Source organism: Pteropus alecto, unplaced genomic scaffold, assembly GCF_000325575.1.
Source record: "Pteropus alecto unplaced genomic scaffold, ASM32557v1 scaffold76, whole genome shotgun sequence".
Classification (NCBI taxonomy): domain Eukaryota; kingdom Metazoa; phylum Chordata; class Mammalia; order Chiroptera; family Pteropodidae; genus Pteropus; species Pteropus alecto.
This window is the reverse complement of record NW_006443138.1, coordinates 15,343,687-15,357,633: the sequence shown is the minus strand read 5'-3', so window position 1 is coordinate 15,357,633 and position 13,947 is coordinate 15,343,687. Positions and strand designations below refer to the sequence as shown.

General features: G+C 33.8%; 1 protein-coding gene across 1 annotated transcript in view; it reads left to right on the top strand.

The window, feature by feature from the left end:
* LIN7A (lin-7 homolog A, crumbs cell polarity complex component) overlaps nt 1-13,947 on the top strand; it is a 117,732-nt gene that overhangs the window by 72,328 nt on the left and 31,457 nt on the right. The window contains exons 3-4 of the mRNA XM_006923788.2: nt 5,042-5,113; nt 7,382-7,591. Of these exons, the coding sequence (XP_006923850.1) occupies nt 5,042-5,113; nt 7,382-7,591 (282 nt within the window). The remainder of the gene's footprint in view (nt 1-5,041; nt 5,114-7,381; nt 7,592-13,947) is intronic.

Sequence of the window (13,947 nt, the reverse complement as noted above, 5' to 3'; positions counted from 1 at the left end):
TGAAAGGTTTATTTATTTTTGCCAGTCACTGATATAGAAGGGTTTATTTAATCTTAATTGTAATTCTATTGACGTTGTAGCAGCCAACCTATTCATAATGAGGCACTACAAAATCTTAAGCATCCTACCTTTGAAAGAGTTGTTACATCCATTAAAGTGTATCCATTGCTTTGCACATTTATAAACTTTGAGGAATGGGGGCTAATGTCATCTTTTTTTCGTTACGTTAAACACTTTCTTAAATATGTGCAGGTCTTTGTGTTTCAAAGCCCTTATTTTTAGTTTCCAAAATAATGATTAAGTTTATGAATATTTTCATTTCTTAAAAAATATATTCTGGTATTTAAAAAGTCGGATTATTGAAGTATAATTTACACAGAGTAATAATTCCCATTTTTAGTGTATAGTTCTAAGAGTTTTAATAATCACTTATAATCATGTAACCATCACCATATTAAAATATACAACAGTTCCAACACCCCCTCAAATTCCCCCAGTGCTGGTAGTCAACTCATTCCTACTGCCAGCTTCTGGCAGTCTGATTTGTTTGCTATCCCTGTTATTTGCCTTTGTCAGAATGTTATGCAAATGAAATCATCATAAAATACTGGCTTTTTTCACTTGCTAACATGCATTTGGGATTCATCCACATTGTTGCATATATGAGTAGTTTGTTCCTTTTTATTACCTAGCAGTATTCCATTGTATGCATGCACTTCCATTTGATTGTTCCTTCACAGTTGAAGGCTATTTGAGTTGTTTCCAGTTTGTGGCTATTATAAATCAAGCGGCTACAAGTGTTTACATCCCATTTTTATATGAATATACATTTATATTTATGTTGGATAAAGAGCTAGAAGTAGATAAGTGAATCTTATAAGTATAGGTTCAACTTTACAGAAAACTGTTATCATGTTTCCTCAGGTGGCTGCGCCAATTTCCATTACAACTAGTAATCTCTGAGAGTTCTAATTGCTCATCATTCTTGCCCATTCTAGGTACTGTCAGTATTTTTTAAAAATTAGACATTCTGATAAGTGTGTAGATATACCTAATAATGGTTTGATTTTAATTTCACTAGTGACTGATGATGTCAAGTATATTTTCAAATTTGGCACCCACATATCTTCTTTGATCACATTCCTGTTCAAACGCTTTACCCAATTTTTAATTGCGTTGTTTTCTTATTATTGACTTTTGAGAGTTCTTTATATATTCTGGATATGAGGACTTTATCAGACATGTATTTTACAAACATTTCCTCCCAGTCAGCTTGTCTTTTCATTTTCTTAATGGTGTTTCTCAAAGGGTCAGTTTCTGCCCCCTCTTCTTTTGAACTACAATTTTAGTCCATCTTCTTTCATTCTAAGCCCTCATATTAACAAATTTGCACTAATTCCTAATGAACAAATTACAGTATAAATTTTGGAATTTGATGGAAGTAGGAGAAAACAGACTAAAGAAAGTATAATTTACTTGAATAATAGAACAATTTGGAATTTTCCTGCCTGAATGTAGCAAAAAACCCAGCTTCAATGGCTTAAACATGTAGGACTATTTTTCTTTGCTACAAGTTTTAAGAAAGGCAGCTGCTTGCTGGGATTCAGGAACCCCATGTAATCACAGCAGGTAACTATACATTGCCTTAGCCTTTCTCTTGTAGTTCAAAGTTGCTACTACAGCTGATTATATCCACACTCAGGACAAGAAGTAGGGAATAGAAAAGAACAGAGCTTGAACCAAGAGATCAACCCTTTCCCAGAAGCCTCTCGGCTACTTCCAGTTGCATTCTCATTGGATAAAACTGGATCATGGCCTGGCAATGCTGGGAGGAGCAGGGTGGGTAAGACGGGGCTACCTAGTGTCTGCCTCACACAGCAATTTTTAAATAATATCAAAATATGAAAGGTAATAAAACTATTTATAAGGACAGAAGACATAACAATCAAAATCTACTTTGGAATTCAAGGTTTTTCCATGCTTCGCTAGCCAGACAACTAAAATCTGAAGGCATCATTCCACTTGCATCTTAGGCATGCATGTAAAAGTAATAATAGAAATATAGTAGCTATTATAATAAGAATAATGGGTTATAGCTTATGAGGCCACATACTTTATCCTCTTTGACTGCCTCTTGAAGTTAGGGTCTTACGTAGTAAAAAAATATAATGCATAGATAGTAGTTCACTTCAAGTCACATAGAAAAGGGATCAGGACAAGAAACTCATGATATGGGTTTATTCTCCCCTTCCTACCTTTCTATACCAATCGGGGTTTTCATTTTCAAGATGAGTGATTCAGTGTAAAGTTTGTATTGTGATATTGCCTACATAGCCTGTATATACGTGTGTAAATGAAAGCTCAAAGGCAAAAATCCTCTTGTAAGAGAATTTTAGCTGTTTGTCTGAAACTCTATCTAAATGGGAATTCTGTTGTAAACTTGGTAAATAAATTGAAGTTAAAGTGAAGCTTTTACTTCATTTGTATTTGTTATTGTCTCAATGATAAAATTTCCATCCAGAAAAATGTAGTCTATTTGCTTTTTAATATAAAGAAAAGTAAAATTTAAATAATTCATTAAAAAAAAATTATAACAGCGCTTCTATAGTGAACATTATGTTAATTCAAGGTTTTAGAAGCAGCTATTAAATTTTTTTCTTTCACATTTTGGCCCAGATGCATAACACTGACTAAAATGTTTGTGAAATAAATGAATGAACCTTCTGAACCAACTCACTACAATTGTCTTTACTGAATTGGTTTATATTTTCAATAGCTTGAAATAAATCTTAAATATGCGAAATGCTATTGAATCTGTGAGAATTATTCAAGATTAGGTAATTACTGACATTAAAATGGAAGGTAAAATTCTGTACAAGAGTTTCTATTAGTTATTTGACTTTCACTAGGTATAAACCCATCTTAGCCAGTAGAATGTACTTAGTAATGCTGTGGCTGAAGTTTGTCAGGAATTTGGGAACCCAAAGGATTCTTGAGGCTATAAGTCTCACAGTCCTTTGTTGAAGCTAGTACAGCCATTTTCAGTTTTCCCTTTAAAAACTTTCTCTGCGTATCTGGTAAGATACTTCAGCTTTCCATAACAACTTTCTTCAAAGTTTTACAAATACTTTTACAAATATCCTTGAAAGGTAAATAGGCGGAGATACACTGTGTCTCTTAGAAAAGAAGAGACTAAGAAACTTTTTCATAAGATGACACAGCTAATAGAAATAGAATTAATATCGCCAAGCTTTGACTTGACTCTATAAGCGAATCATGTCCTCTTCGGTCTACTTTTGATAATCAGTTAATCAGAATCTATTATTTTATCGAAAAAAAAAAAAAAGACTGGCAGTAATATTGGATTTATTTCACTTAATCTTAGTATATTATAACCATAAAAGAGTATTAAAATCATTTTTACTTTCATTGGGATTGATGAATTTGTTGTTTTTAGAATTATTGTATTGTACATTTACAGCCACAACTTGTATAATGGTAGGTGCCATATAACACTTAGGTACTTTTATTCAAAATATAAATAAAATTTGTGACATCTACAAGGTTTTGTTTCCATACATACTACCAGAATAGTAGCGATTGGATGCTATCTTAATACAGAAAGCCTGATGTGGTTGAAAGAGGAAAGATTTTGGAGGCATTTGGACATGATTCTTTATACTAAATCTGCCACTAACTAGCTGTGCAATTGTTGGCTTGTCACCATCTCTGTGGCTGTTTTTCTGTGTCTAGAGTGCCTGAATCGTAATTTGTGAGAATTGAATGAACTCATAGATTTAAAATGCTTAGCATTACACTTGGCCTTGATTAAGTCCTCTTAAATGTACTCCAGAATCATGATCATTTACTCCAAAAATTATTTATTGAATACTTCTAAGACCTTTTACTCAGTGAAATAAAGTGTTTTTTTTTATGGCTTACTAATTATTGCGTACAGGAAGAAAAGATATAGCTTGATTCCTTAGTTTAAGGGTTCTTAATCTCAACACTGTTGACATTTTGGCAGATAATTCTTTGCTCTGGGGGTTACTCTGAACATTGCAGGATGTTTAGCGGTATCTGGGCCTCTGCGTACCAGATGCTGATAGCACTATTCTTCTTCTTGTTTGTGACAACCCAGAATGTTTCCAGACATTGCCAAATGTCTCCTGGGTTGGGGGTGGGGTTTCGCCCCCAGTTGAGAACCACAGTCTTCAATCAATTCTTTTTAAAAAGTGTTCATGAACTTCCAGTCCTAGGAGATTCTTCCCAAAAGAGCCCCAGGGTCAGATAAATTGAGAAATATTTAATAATAATAATAACCCCAATTGCATTATTGCAAGGCTCAAATTTCGGTCCATTAGTCAGCAAAACCTGCATGCTTTCTATAACATCATTCTGGGACAGGTTTTACTCCCATCCTTACCGTTTCATCTAAATGTTAATATGAACCCATAGTCAATATGTTCCTCTGTGTTACTAGTTTTAAGAATCTCTTACTTTACTGTCTTTGCTCCTGAATACTATTTTGTCTATATACATATGAATTACAAATGCGCATCATGAATAGTAACATACCTTCCAACATGCAAGGAAGAGATATCGTTATCTCAGCTTTCTGTAATATTAATTTAGAAAACTATTTTTACAGTGTTACCTAGATTCAGGAACTAACAATATACATCAATTTTATCACATATTTGACAGCTAGACTTATATATAATGGTAGAAACTTTTACCGACAAAATACTTTTAATAAAACATAAAATAAGAAAAATAAATATGAGAGTTTTTATATTTGATAAACAGGAAAAGCCAAATTAAAAACTGAATAAAAATGATTTCCTTCTTGGCCCCACCCCTCTCCCCCAAAAATAGGAGGGATTTTTGACTCAAATCATCCGGATAATTGATTCAGACCTGATTCACTTAGTGATAGGGAACTTTTGTATTATAATGAAAATTTATCATCCTATTTGCTGTGAAAGAATTAGTGTTCTTAATGTCCTTACACATTCTTTTTTTTATGTGAACATTTTAGGTGTATCAATATATGCATGAAACGATAACTGTTAATGGCTGTCCTGAATTCCGTGCCAGGGCCACGGCAAAGGTAAGACTTGAGTAACTTTAAAAATATGCTTAACCCCAGTGATCTAGTAATTGATTGTGCGCGTGTGTGTTTCAGGTATTCTCGTGTGTACACTGTAAGAGAATTTAGACATCAGTGGCAGCCCAGAGTCTAGAACCAGTACTACTTCCCAGGTAAAAATCCTAATGGAAAATTGAACGTTTCTGCTGCTTCTGTAGCTTAAGAAAGGAGAATGATTTTATTGAATTCACTAAATGTTCATTTGGCACAAGCAAATCTACTGATTCATTATATGAAATACCACTTGGTTTTTTGACACATTTCTCTAATCCAGAAGAACCTATTCCTCGTTAAGTACATGAAGATTTATTTGCATAAGTCTAAAAAGATTTGGCATTAAGAGAACTTATCTAACACCCACAAATGTAGGATTCTTCCATGTATTCAGCAGAGCAGTGGGTCGCTTGCTGAAAGAATGTGATGTTGACTTAAAGGGAAGGCGTGTCACCTTTTGTAGTAATGACCGCATTTGCTCTTTAAAAACTCAAATCCAGAGATTACAGAGACCCTACTAATGGAAATGTTACAGCAGTAGGATCATGAAATTGTCTGGAAAATAGACCATTAGGAAATAATAGTTTTTAACTGAAATCACCGATACAGCTCTTATTTTACAAATACAAAAATGTTATAATACATACATATTTGCTTTTTAAAAGCTTTTCTCTTTTTAATTATAAGAAATAAGAACTGGTGAAAATAATCAGAATTTTTTATTTAATTATTTGTGTTACATTACCTCTCTTTTGGTTTCTCTCTCGATTTTTTAGTTTTTATCCTGTAACTGAACACTGTAGATTCGTAAGTTTTTTTTAACCCAAGAAAAAAGAGGGTATTATTATCATTACATCATGCTTTGCTTGTACTGAAGTGGAACACACACAGAAAAATGATCCCTACATGGTTTAATTAAGGGGAAAGTGAATTATATAGTGTTTTACCATTCTCATTTCTTATTCATGTAGAACAGCAGGATAGCAGCATAATGTTGCAATAGCACAATATTTTCTGGTTGTTCTGGGCTGTCTGCATTGCATCCATGTCAGCCATTAAAATCTATGCATGACAACAAGGTTTGCATGAGCAAATGCATGTAGCTAAAAACAAGCCATTATTTTCATATCATTCACTATCTTTCACTAAACACAGACAGTAGCATAATGCTAAATTGATGTGATGATGCTGTGTGTGGAAAAGAATGTACAGTAATTGGGAATCGATATTTTTAGTGTCGAGTAAATCACTTTATAGTAGGCATCCAATCAACTGTGGTTAAGAAAGGTTAATAGAGGTAGGAAATCAAAAGCAGTGAGAGAATTTTTTCTCGATAGAAACTACTTAAATGCTATAATTTTATTTCCATGAGGGGTGGGAACTAATGGTAAGTTGTCTCTTTCAACTTATTTTTTAAATTAATATATGAATTATAAAATAAAATTATGTTCATATTAAATGATATTTTGTACATCTAGGTATAAAACTGCTCATTTTAGCTACACGACTATGGTAGTTGAAATATTAATGTAAAATGTAGGGGAAAAAACCTATGCCAGATAATAATAGCTTATATTAACTTTAATAACTTCATAATAATATAGAATATTGATGTGAAGTAATAATAATTTGTTGTAGCTTTTACTTTATTGTGGCTTTTATTTTACTTTAGGCATCCTCATAAAAAGGGGGGGGGGACTAAAATTGCTAAGCCAGTGGTTTGGCAATAGCAAAATTATAGATATATTCACCAGTATATATACATATAAGTGCTCCTCAGTGTATTGAATAAAATACTTATGTACATTCACGTGCAAATACCAGGTTAGACTGAGTGTCATACAAAGAAGTGTAAGCCACAATCTTTGCTCTTAAGGTATTCATAGTCAACATATATACATAGTAGAGTATGTGTGCCGTATGCACGTAGTAAATGGAACAAACGTATTTGGAGTGCAAGAATAGGAAGAATTCCATCTAATTAAGGTAATTGAGAAGAAGGGAACTTTTTATTATAGTGGATAAGGTCTAGAAAGCTGGAAATAGCTGGGCCGGGCTTTACCATAGAAGTGAATTGTAGATGACTAAATGAAGAACCCTCCCTCCCTTTTGTGATTTTTATTTCACAGGAGAATGCTATAAAAATATGAGGAGTTGACTGATCCACCCACCGCAAAACATACAATGAGCTTTGTTTTCTTTGTTTTATTACCAAATAACCATCTTTTTTTTCAGGCAACGGTTGCAGCTTTTGCAGCTAGTGAAGGCCACTCCCACCCTCGGGTAGTCGAACTGCCAAAGACTGACGAAGGCCTTGGTTTTAACGTGATGGGAGGAAAGGAGCAAAATTCCCCCATTTACATCTCTCGCATCATTCCTGGAGGAGTGGCTGAAAGGCACGGAGGCCTCAAAAGAGGAGACCAGTTGCTGTCAGTGAATGGAGTGGTATGTTCAGAAAATAACCTGTGGTCTTCATCCCAAGTACATTCTTTTCTCTGCTGTTACTTAAATCAGTCTTGAAGTTCTAGACCAAATTATAATTTTGTGTCCAAACAGCTTCCTAAGCATTAGTGAAAATTAAACCTACAAAAGCAGTACTTTTATAGTTTTTATGTCTCATTTCAGGTATGATAAGTATGAACTAGTTGGAAAATAATTCCAACTGGTAGAATTTCCCCCATATAATACTCTGACTGAATATACACCTTTTTAAAATAAAGATAAAACTCCTCACTATATATTTTTTTAATTTTAATTAAAGAAGGAAGATAATTTTAATACATATAATAACATATGGAAAAGACTAATGCACAGATAATTCTTGACTCCAGGTGTATAGTTATCATACAATAAAAATTTATCAGCTTCCCTCACACAATTGGTTGATTATTTTATCTAACCTTCATATAGATTTTAGTTTCCACATGAAGTTAAAGTAAATTAAAATATATAACATTTTAAAGTAAAAATATAAAACATACACTTTTTTTTTTATAATCTCATATTCTTTCAATGCCATTACCTCCATGTAATAATGAGTTGCTAAAGAAATAGCCTTGTGTACAATGAATAATTTTCTCCCCATGACTTCTACTTAAATAAAAAATAAATATCCTCTCCATTAACCTAAAATCTTTTCCCTAAGAACCTAAGATTTTAATAAACTATATTTGGGTTATTTGTGGCCATATCAATTTCTGCTTAGAATATCTAAAATAAAATGCATTTGGAATATAATATTTTATTGGTAACTATGGAGTAAATTCTTTTATATTTATATCTTACTTTTTATTTCTTTTTATTTTTAGCCTGACTAGTAGTTTTATAGAACCAAAACTGTTCATTTAACTCTGCTGATCTCTGATATACATTAAAATCATCAATCCATGAATATTTTATATCACTTGAACATTCTAATTCTAAAATTACCATTTCATTTACTTTTCTCTATTTAACAATATTTTGAGATGAACTCTTTCTTGACCTTTACATAACTATGACTTTTTCAAAGCAGGTTTCAACTGATAATTTAAGAGTCAAGCTTTCTAGTAGACTGTTCTAAGAGCTAGGTCATGTAATTATGTTACAAAGTAATCTGTGCCTCAGTGTATGAATTTACAATTTTTCTGAATATATTAGGTAGATCAAAAGGAAGTATAGATTTTAAAACATGAAAAGTACAGAAAGGAACCAAAAATATATGAATAGTAATTATATAAAGCAACAATAAATATACATGAAATCACTTTAATAGGTGGTTGACTTTTAACTATCTGTCAAGGTCGCCCAATAGTCTTTGTTTAATCCATACGTTTGCAGGGAACACAGCCATAGGCATTTCATAATAGTGACGCATTTGTTTCTTTCAATGGCTGTATGACTTTATCTGGGAGTCTGAAGGAGGGGATGGGAGGCTATTGGAGCATGGAATTAGACACATCAGAGTCAATATCTGTATAATTATGGATTAATAGCCCCTAAATTTGAATTTCCTGATCTGGATAAAGGGTTAGTAACTAATTTGAACAGTGCTGATGAAGATTAAACTGGGGCAAAATGTCTGTTGAGAACTAGCCAGAGGTAATTTGATCACACACATCTTTGATAAGTAATAGTGGTTACTGAAGAAGATTGAAGAGGGTTAGCAATCCTTCTATGATATTGCTAATGCTAGTTGTGTTAAAAATAAGTCTTAAAGCAACTTCCACACATATAAGCACATTTTAGCAAACATTGATAAAGAATGTCACTTGAGGCAGATGAAACTACATTCTAAGGCCAGAATTTTGTTACCCTTATGTTCAGCATCAGACAACCAGAAATTCTATTAAACTGACCTTCCTATTTGGAAATAGGAAGGTTTAGTGATCAAACTTAGTCCACTAATCCTGTGGTACAGCCTAAGGATTTCATTATGATTTTTATAGCAAACATTGATAAAGAATGTCACTTGAGGCAGATGAAACTACATTCTAAGGCCAGAATTTTGTTACCCTTATGTTCAGCATCAGACAACCAGAAATTCTATTAAACTGACCTTCCTATTTGGAAATAGGAAGGTTTAGTGATCAAACTTAGTCCACTAATCCTGTGGTACAGCCTAAGGGCTTCATTATGAGTTTTATGCCCTGTTCATGGGCGGGGAGGTGCTGGGGGGTGGGCTGGGGGATGTCTCCAAAAGTCTTTAATGTTCCACATACTTTAAGTGGAATATTAATTAAGTTTCATTTATTATGTTTGTTAATGAATCACTAATTTTGCTAATAATTCATTTCTGCCATATTTTGGCTAACCAGCAAAGCATTTATATGTTCATTGAAATAGGTATAACAAATGTTTTTATAGCGGCCAACCTCTCAAAAACAAGCCTCTCAAAAGCCTTTCTGATATAATGCTTGCTGACCACCTTAGATTGGTTTAAACTCCTAAAGTTGGTGTTTAAAATACTACACATCCATATAATCAAACTACATATTATAAATAACCTATTTTAAAGTATTTAAAAGTAAGTTCTATGCATTTTGAACAGTGCCTAATATTTATCAAGAGGTAGTTTTCCTTCTGTAAATAAGAAACTACATGATCCAATGGCTTTTCCATAGTCACACAGAGAGTATTTAATCCAAGGCGAGGACCTTGGGCCTCTAACACTCAATCCAGAAGTCTTTTTAATATACATAATTCCATTCAGAAATATTTAATTTAAAAAAATTACTCTGTAATGGAAGGGCCAAAAAAAAAAAAAAAAGGAGAGAGAGAGAGAGAAGATTAGCAAATGATCATGTTATTTCTATTTACCCTTAAAGTACCATTTGGGGAAATTAATATGAAAGATTTTCAGAACATGCCATTCTAAACCGAGAACAAATTTTGAAAGAAGTGGTTTGGAGAGCTGAAGCAAGCTTTAATTACTTCAGTACTCTAGGGAAAATTTCTTAATGTCTTACTTAAAAAGTAAAGAAATTATTCTTATGGGTCTTTAAATTTCTGAAAAGACATAGCATCTTTGAAGTCAAAAAGAAGGAAACTCATATCAGCTCAGCTATCATTAGGAGAGAATTTTTTTTCTATCTCAAGAGAGATTTTTTCTATCTCAAGAGAGATTTTCTATAGGATTTTACAAACGATGCATTGAATCACCTAATACAATTTTACAGAAAATGCAGAGGCCTTTTTTGTATGGCTGTTTTTTAAGTTGACCCTCAGTAAAAACTTATTGCTGAATTCTTAATTAAAATTAAACATTAACAGTAGGTCAAAATGTTACAGACAGAATTGATAGCTTTCTAATGATCTCTTTTTCACTTTTTTTTTATGCCTAAGTGTTTGTTTCATCAATAATTTGGAAAAAAGGACTAAAAGACCTTTTCATAAAGGCAACAGCCAATGTGGAGCCATCAGGGATAGTAAATACATTTAATAATAGAGTCTGGATTTAAAAATCTCAATAACATGGTATGGTAGACCTAATTTAATAAGATTTTACATGAAGATCTGCTCCTATGCCCAGAAAACCTATGTGCAGAATTGGGGAGAAAACATCAAAACCTGGGGAGGGCGGAGAAAGCCTGGGAGATTTCACTTGATTTCAAGAGGAACATGAGGCAAGTTGGGGGGAAAAAACACCCCAAAAACATGAAAACACGTTAACATGATTGTAGGAGCCATTGATACAAATATTGTGTACAGACATGGAAGGGAAATGGTTTAGCTCTTTAAAGGGGCTGTTAAGCTCACAGCACATTGAGTTTCCTGACCTTGGTTCCATCCTTATGAAGAATAAACTAGTTCAGAAATGAGCAGTCTTGCATACTATGAACATGTTAAAGAAGGGCTTGAGTTGTTTAGGGTAGAGAACAGAACATTTAGGAGAATGATGACTGTCTTCAGTTCTTTATATGAGGCACCAGATGGCAAAGCCAAGACCAGGGGTAGAAGTCACAAGGAAGGCAGACTTCAGCCTATTATAATTAAGAGCTTTTAAACACCAAGAGCTCTATAAATATGGAAAGACTGAATCATAAAATGGTATGTGTACTCTGTAGAGCTGGAACAGTTGGCCCTCGGGTCCCTTCTAACTCTGTGACTCTGCGATTTTATGTCTTCAGGTGGGATTTCACTGAGACTGCCATGTACTCCTACACACACACACACACACACACACACACACACACACACACACTCAGAAATGGATACACACAAATGTATCAGACCCACACCCAAATATACACACATGAAATAAATTTCAACCTTTATTGTGGTCATAACTGATGCTTACCAAATTTAATAATTGATTTTTTAAAAAGTCAGTCCCAGTGAACTTTGTAAACTGTGGATTGTGCCAATGTCAATTTTCTGGTTTTACTATTATATAATAGTTTTACAAGATGTTAATATTTAAGGAAGCTGGGTAAAGGGTACGTGAGATCTCCCTGTATATTTCTTTTCAATTTCCTGTGAGTCTATAATTATTTCCTAATAATTTGTTTAAAGGTCTAAAAGAATCATCTTGAAATATGATATCCTACTGGTACTGAGGGAGAGAGGGCAAGTGGGGAGCAGGAAGGCAGGAAGGGGACAGAAAGACAAAATAAAAACACAGGAACAATGTAATGGTGAAAAGAGGCCTTCATTATAACCTGAATCCAAGCATTGTTTTAGAGCGTCATTGGTGGGAAAACTAGCTCTGTAGTTAATCCTAAATAAAGCTGTTGATACAGTGTATGCACAGTGCTAATTGATTTTTAAGCATAACAGATGAACGAATAAAAGTTTAAGGATGCAACAGAATAAATTGTTTTCCTGGAATCTGGCTTTTTTCACATTTTATAAATACCTATACCAAGTTAAGGGTGAGTATTCACAGCCCAAATTATTTATACAGAATGACCGTCAGATGTGAAATGAAGTTGAAACAAAAATTAAAACTTTTTAGATTTGAGTGCTGTGAAACCGCAGCATCCTAGATAGGAAATTCGTATTAAAATCTTATTTATTTGTTATCTGAACAAAGGTAAAACACAAGTAAAAATTTTTTTAAGTTACTGTGAAATACAGTGCATGATTTCTATGAAAATTTAAGCTTCACAGTAATTTTTGTTCATTGCCTTACCTTTAGTCCCAGAACAGTCCCTGTACATAGTTGAAGCTCCATACATATTTTTTGAACTCAAGACACAATTATAAGCACTTTACATTTTGAATTTATTATTTCCCCATAATGATCTTTTGTGGTAGGTGCTATTATTAGCACTCTCATCTTTCAAATGAGGAAACTGAGGAAGAGAGAGATCTAGTAACTTGCTCAAGGTCATACAGCTACTGAATGGTAGAGCTGGAGATTCTATTCCAGGCAGTGTAGCCTTATCCATTATTATTTAAGGGTAAATAAGTATCTTAGCCATTAATAAATTAGTGTTTTCCAGTAGGGCATAGAAAAGATCAAGGTGTCTTTTCTTTTATGGGTTTGCAATAGTGCATTTTCGGTAGGAGGAAAGCATCTGTTGTTTTTCTGATTCTCATAAGGGGCTTTACCTTTAAAAAGTTGAGAAACATTCCTAAAAATAGTAACATTTTGAAAAAGGAGGAGTTTACTTGAATTCACATGGCTCAGAATACAGAGGAGGTGCAAAGAGTTTGATTTGAATATACTTGAATGTTCTATATCTGCCTAATTTATCGCTCTTTGTGCCAGGCCCAGAAACTGCAGGGACCAGAGTGTGGCCCGAACAGCCCTGATCCACTTTTAAGTCCATCTGGCTGTTCAAAGGCCCACGCAGACATAAAGAGGAAGGAGGCAAAGCCTTAGCCTTCAATTTTCCTAGAGACGGGAGGATCCCCACCTCAGTCTTCTAGGCCAAAGCCTCAAGTAAAGCTATTTTTCTCACGTTCCCTTTTTGCCTAGGACTCATTTCCAGATTTTTTACCTTTCTCAGTGGCTGAGTGGGAGATTATTTGGGTTATAATTAAATAGGAATACAAGCTGAAATTTCAGTTAGGTGCTAAAAATTTTTATTCGCTGAATGACATCATGTGACACTTCACTCACAATTGTGAAGGAGCCAAGAGAAGTACAATTAGGTTGTTTCATTCCAGTCATCTTTGGAATGGCACAAACAAGGCATCGTAATCTAGTATATTTTGCAACACTGAGCAGGTGGCATTCTGAGTCCCCTTCATTCTGAGTTGGCCCATGATAAGAGATCTTTTCATTTAAAAAGTAGAACAGAGAAATACTGTGCTTTCCCAATAGAACAGGTAACAATAGCTCACAGGCTAGGACTGCTACATTCCCACCGTGT